Source organism: Myotis lucifugus, unplaced genomic scaffold, assembly GCF_000147115.1.
Source record: "Myotis lucifugus unplaced genomic scaffold, Myoluc2.0 scaffold_6033, whole genome shotgun sequence".
NCBI classification, from domain to species: Eukaryota; Metazoa; Chordata; class Mammalia; order Chiroptera; family Vespertilionidae; genus Myotis; species Myotis lucifugus.
Genome location: NW_005877081.1, coordinates 2,619 through 8,752, shown reverse-complemented (window position 1 = coordinate 8,752; position 6,134 = coordinate 2,619). Strand labels below are relative to the sequence as shown.

The 6,134-nt window shown below is 51.7% G+C and overlaps 1 protein-coding gene across 1 annotated transcript in view; it reads left to right on the top strand.

Annotated features, from left to right (window-relative positions):
• Positions 1–1,183: 1,183 nt before the first annotated feature.
• LOC102426602 (glycogen [starch] synthase, muscle-like) overlaps positions 1,184–6,134 on the top strand; it is a gene marked incomplete at its 5' end in the record, with an annotated part of 6,945 nt that continues 1,994 nt past the window's right edge. The window contains 5 exons of the mRNA XM_006109111.3: positions 1,184–1,375; positions 2,247–2,432; positions 2,981–3,125; positions 4,619–4,736; positions 5,004–5,124. Of these exons, the coding sequence (XP_006109173.2) occupies positions 1,184–1,375; positions 2,247–2,432; positions 2,981–3,125; positions 4,619–4,736; positions 5,004–5,124 (762 nt within the window). The remainder of the gene's footprint in view (positions 1,376–2,246; positions 2,433–2,980; positions 3,126–4,618; positions 4,737–5,003; positions 5,125–6,134) is intronic.

Genomic DNA, 6,134 nt, shown 5'->3' with positions numbered 1-6,134 from the left:
AAGGGCAGAGGAAAGAGGCGACAGGTGACACGTGGTGGAAGAGTCAGAAACAAGGCAGCAGGTGGAAGAAATGTAGCAGCGAGAACAGCAAAAGCAGCGTCCAGGGGGAGGAGTTCGTAGCAGGAAGGAAAGATCCTGGCAGAAAGCATCTTGGTGGTCAAGGAGAGAGATGTGGCAGCAGACAAGCAAGGCTGAAGGTCCGAGTAATGGTTAGCAGGGGGGGCACAGGGACAGGACTGCGAAAGTGTGGTTAGAAAGAGAGGAGAGGCAGCAGGTGGGCGAGAGCAGCAGTTACAGAATCGAAGCAAGGGACCGGAAAAGCGTTGCAACAGGCATGGACAAGATTGTGGTGGCGCCCGGCCGGCGTGGCTCAGTGGTTGAGTGTCAACCTATGAACCCGGAGGTCACGGTTCGATTCCTGGTTGGGGAACATGCCCGGGTTGCCGGCTCGATTCCCAGTGTGGGGCATGCAGGAGGAGGGTGATCAATGATTCTCTCATCATTGATGTTTCTCTCTCCATCTCCCTCTCCCTTCCTCTCTGAAATCAATAAAAATATTTTTAAAAATAAAATAAAATAAAGAAAAGAAAAGACTGTGGTGGGCCCTGGCTGGTTTGGCTCAGTTGGTTGGAGCATCGTCCCCTGTACTGAAAGTTGGCTGGTTCGATTCCAGGTCAGGGCACATGGCTAGGTTGTGGGTTCAACCCGGTCGGTACACGTAGGGGAGGCAACCTATCAATGTAACTCTCTCACCTCGATGTTTTGCGCTCTCTCTCGCCCCTCCTCCCTCTCTAAAATCAGATTGCCCGGCTGGCGTGGCTCAGTGGTTGAGCATCGCCTGTGAACCACGGTTTGATTCCTGGTTGGGGCTTGATCCCCAGTGTGGGGCGTGAGGGGGCAGCCTATCAATGATTCCCTCTCATCATTGATGTTTCTGTCTCTCTTCCCCTCTCCCTTCCTCTCTGAAATCAATTTAAAACATTTTTTTTAAAAAAAAGATTGTGGTGGGAATAACAAAGCAAATAGAGAAATAAGGCAGCGGATGAGAAGTTAGCAGCAGATGCAGAAACCGGGTGGGGGAACCGAGGCAGGAAGCCCAGACATCTCTGCTAGTGGAAGAAGCAGGGATGCTGTGCCCCGAGACTGTGGTCACAGCCCTAAGCCTCCCTGTGGGTCTCCCCAGGTGTATTTTGGGCGCTGGCTGATCGAAGGGGGCCCCCTGGTGGTGCTCCTGGATGTGGGAGCTTCAGCCTGGGCCCTGGAGCGCTGGAAGGGGGAGCTCTGGGACACCTGCAACATCGGGGTGCCCTGGTACGACCGCGAGGCCAACGACGCCGTCCTTTTTGGCTTCCTCACCACCTGGTTCCTGGGTGAGGTAGGTCCCATCGCTGGTCCCCATGTCACTCCTTTTGGCCCCAGGCCCCCAACTACAGTGACCATCAGCCCCTGGACAGAAGGGTCTGGGTGGGGACAGAGGGGAACTGGGCATTCCAGGAGTTGTGGGTCCTCTAACCAAAGGATTAGCTCTTATCTTTGGAAACATGGATGCCCAAGGACTCAGACTCTTTTCCCTCAGAGACCCAAACGCCCAACCTCAGCCTTATTCACTCTAACCTCCCCCGTTAGGGAATTCTGAGCCATTAGTTCTTGGAGAGGTCGGCCTGGCTGGAGAGCTCGCCCGGGGAATTCTGGGAGTTGTAGTTCTCCAGTCTGACAGTGGTTGGACTTTCAGGTGGAGCCCTGGATGTTTGGGACACGCCAGCCTATGTCTGAACCAGGAAACTTGGTTCTGACCCCCTTTTAGGTCTTAAAAGGCTCAAGAAACTTCATTTCCCATGCCCTGGGGGAAAACAATTTATGAACTGGCTGCTTCTCGAGCATTCTGGGAGTTGTAGTCCTTTCGCCGCTATTGCAGGCAGGTCTATTCGTGATTGAGAACGAGGGTCTCTAGGAATTGTGTCCAGAATCTTGGGGACACGAAAACTTCAGTCTTTCCGATTCAGCCTTGCTGAGACTTAGAAGGTTGGCCAAAATAACCCCAGCTCCCATCAGCCTCAGCTGGCCCGGCTGCCTCAAAAATGTATGGTTTCTCGTCTTCTGGGGGTTGCAGTGGGCCGCCATTCGCTCGGTGCAGGGGTTGCAATAGATTTACTTTCCCGCTGCTGCCTCCTCCACTTGGGGGATTGCTGATGGATTGTCTTCACAACCCGTGGAGACACAGCGGCCCTGCTCCTGTTGCCCCACAGTTCCTGGCCCAGAGCGAGGAGAAGCCACACGTGGTGGCACACTTCCACGAATGGCTGGCGGGGGTCGGGCTCTGCCTGTGCCGGGCCCGGCGGCTGCCTGTGGCCACCATCTTCACCACCCACGCCACGCTGCTGGGGCGATACCTGTGTGCCGGTGCCGTGGACTTCTACAACAACCTAGAGAACGTGAGCTGGGGGTGTGGCCATGGGGGGGCGGCCAGTACTTCAGGACAGCCCAGAGCTGTCTGCAGAGCCCTAGGGCAGCGGTTCTCAACCTGTGGGTCGCGACCCCTTTGGCGGTCGAACGACCCTTTCACAGGGGTCGCCTAAGACCATCGGAAAACACATATATAATGACATATTGTTTTTGTGATGAATCACTATGCTTTAGTTATGTTCACTTTGTAACAATGAAAATACATCCTGCCTATCAGATATTTACATTACGATTCATAACAGTAGCAAAATTACACTTATGAAGTAGCAATGAAAATAATTTTCTGGTTGGGGGTCACCACAACATGAGGAACTGTATTAAAGGGTCGCGGCGTTAGGAAGGTTGAGAACCACTGCCCTAAGGGATTGGGCTTCAGGACCCAGGAGCCCCACATCCCCAGAGCCCTCCTCCCTAAGACCCAGGCGTCCAGCCTCCGGTCTCCCCCAGGTCTGGAGAGTCTGAACCTCCAGGCTTCCACCCAATTCTCCGAACCTGAGCGCCCTTTCTTCCCGCCCAGTTCAATGTGGACAAGGAAGCAGGTGAGAGGCAAATCTATCACCGCTACTGCATGGAGCGGGCAGCAGCCCACTGCGCTCATGTCTTCGCTACCGTGTCCCAGATCACCGCCATCGAGGCTCAGCACCTTCTCAAGAGGAAACCAGGTAGGTAATAGGCTGGGATCCCTAGACAGGAATGAGGTAGTTGGTTATCTAAGCCAAGGCCCCCACCAATTTTTTTTTTTTTTTTACTGTAAAGAACAGAGAACTACAACTCCCAGAAGGCCCTAGGTTGGTGACCTGGATATGAGGTGACCTGTACACCCTAGAGCAGCGGTTCTCAACCTGTGGGTCACGACCCTTTTTGGGGGTCGAACGACCCTTTCACAGGGGTCGCCTAAGACCATCGGAGAACACATATATAATTACATATTGTTTTTGTGATTGATCACTATGCTTTAATTATGTTCAATTTGTAACAATGAAATTGGGGGTCACCACAACATGAAGAACTGTATTAAAGGGTCGCGGCATTAGGAAGGTTGAGAACCGCTGCTCTAGAGCAGGGGTCCTCAAACTACGGCCCGCGGGCCACATGCAAATACAAATATTGTATTTGTTCCCGTTTTGTTTTTTTACTTCAAAGATATGTGCAGTGTGCATAGGAATTTGTTCATAGTTTTTTTTTAACTATAGTCCGGCCCTCCAACGGTCTGAGGGACAGTGAACTGGCCCCCTGTTAAAAGTTTGAGGACCCCTGCTCTAGAGGCTAATGGAAGGTGTAGTTTCTTTGACATTAATTTCAGAAATTGGAAAATTCTTCTATTGGTATTGGTCTTCTGAAAGGGGATGGAAGTTCTTTGGATTTTGTTTTTGAGAAAAGCAGTATTAGAACCACTTATTTATTGCCCTAGCCAGTTGGGATAGAGCATCGGCCAGTGAACTGAAAGGTCCCAGGTTCGATTCTGGATTCTGGTCAAGGGCATATGCCTGGGTCGTGGGGGACTTGTAGGAGGCAGCCGATCCATGATTCTCTCTCATCATGGATGTTTCTCTCTCTCTTTCTCTTTCCTTCCTCTCTGAATCAATATATGTATTATATATATTATAAAGAACCACTTATTTTTCCCAGACTATATCATCAATTTTCAATGGATGTAAGTTGAGAACTACAGCTTCTAGAAGGTCTTTGGCTGGTCAGTTCCTTATGTTCCTAAAATTTCTTCCCAGCAGCTGATGGGGGTTGTAGTTTTTCAATGATGTGCTTTCATTTTTGTGAGGATAGAAAGTGGTTGGGACCCTCAAAGAGGCTTGAAGGTAGGAGGGTGTATTCTGGGAGCAGAAGCAGGATGGAGATGTCTAATCATTTCCAGCCCAGGGAAGTATAGGGCCAACGAAAGAACCGCAACTCCCAGAAACCCCAATGTAGATGATTAGTTCCCTGCCTGGTTCGCCACTTGCAGAGGCTGATGGGAGTTGTAGTTATTGGGCAAGAAGGCGGCTGAGTGGCAGGGCAGCTGGGTCACCAAGGGAACACACAGGGGAACGATCGAAACAAAGACGTTACAAAAGGAAAGGGGTCTTTCCTTCGATGATTCATTCGGCCACATCGATCTGAATGAAGACGTGAAACCTGGGCCCTTCTCCCCCATTCCCAGATATCGTGACCCCCAACGGACTGAACGTGAAGAAGTTCTCTGCCATGCACGAGTTCCAGAACCTCCACGCTCAGAGCAAGGCCCGGATCCAGGAGTTTGTGCGGGGCCATTTCTATGGGTATGTGGGCCAGATACCTCGGCCTCTAGAGAGGAGGGGTCGGGAGCTCAGCCTCTCCAGTTCCTGAGCGCCAAGAGCAATGGCTGAGTGTTGAAGGATCTTAGGTCCCCATCCAAGGAGAAAAGAACCCCAAACCTCAGCAGTCTCCACGATGCCTCCACACTGACTATGATGACCTTTGCCCCTGCAGCTTCTGGGGTTGGCAGCCTCGAGGCCAGGGCTAGAGGGGGAGGGCCTCGGCTTCACCCTGCCTCATGGCTTCTTTAGGCACCTGGACTTCAACTTGGACAAGACCTTGTACTTCTTCATCGCCGGCCGCTACGAGTTCTCCAACAAGGGGGCCGACATCTTCCTGGAGGCCTTGGCCCGGCTCAACTATCTTCTCAGAGTAAGTCCTGGGCTGCGCGGGGGCAGAGGGAGGACCAGCAAATCCGTACATACGGGCAGGAACAGAGACCCAGGCTGGTGGGGGGAGGGGGGGGATCCGCTGTGGGAAGTAGAGAAACCCAGAAAGAAGATGGAGTCGCAGGGGGCATGATAACTCATCCTATACTTCTTTTCTTATTTTTTTAAAAAATATATATTTTAAATTTATTTCAGAGAGGAAAGGAGAGGGAGAGAGAGAAACATCAATGATGAGAGAGAATCATTGATCGGCTGCCTCCTGCACGCCCTCCACTGGGGACTGAGCCCGCAACCCGGGTATGTGCCCGGACTGGAAATCAAACTCGGGACCCTTCAGTCCACAGGCGGATGCTCTATCCACTGAGCCAAACCAGCCAGGGCCTTTTCTTTAAAAAAAAAAAAAAAATAGCCCTAACCGGTTTGGCTCAGTGGATAGAGCGTCGGCCTGCGGACTCAAGGGTCCCAGATTCGATTCCGGTCAAGGGCATGTACCTTGGTTGCAGGCACATCCCCAGTAGGGAGTGTGCAGGAGGCAGCTGATCGATGCTTCTCTCTCATCGATGTTTCTAACTCTCTATCCCTCTCCCTTCCTCTCTGTAAAAAATCAATAAAATATATAATATATATATATATATATATATATATATATATATATATATATATCCTATATAATAAAAGGCTAATATGCGAATCGACCGAATGGTGGAACGACCAGTTGCTATGATGTGCACTGACCACCAGGGGGCAGATGCTCAATGCAGGAGCTGCCCCCTGGTGGTCAGTGTGTTCCTACAAGGGGAGCACCACTCAGCCAGAAGCCAGGCTCATGGCAGAGCTAAGGATGTCCAACTGTCTGTCGGCGTAGGCCCGCTCCCTGCGCTCCACATGGGGAAAGGGCCTAAGCCGTCAATTGGACTTTCCTTGAGGGCTCCCAGACTATGAGAGGGCGCAGGCCGAGCTGAGGGACACCCCCCCCCCACCATGAATGCACGA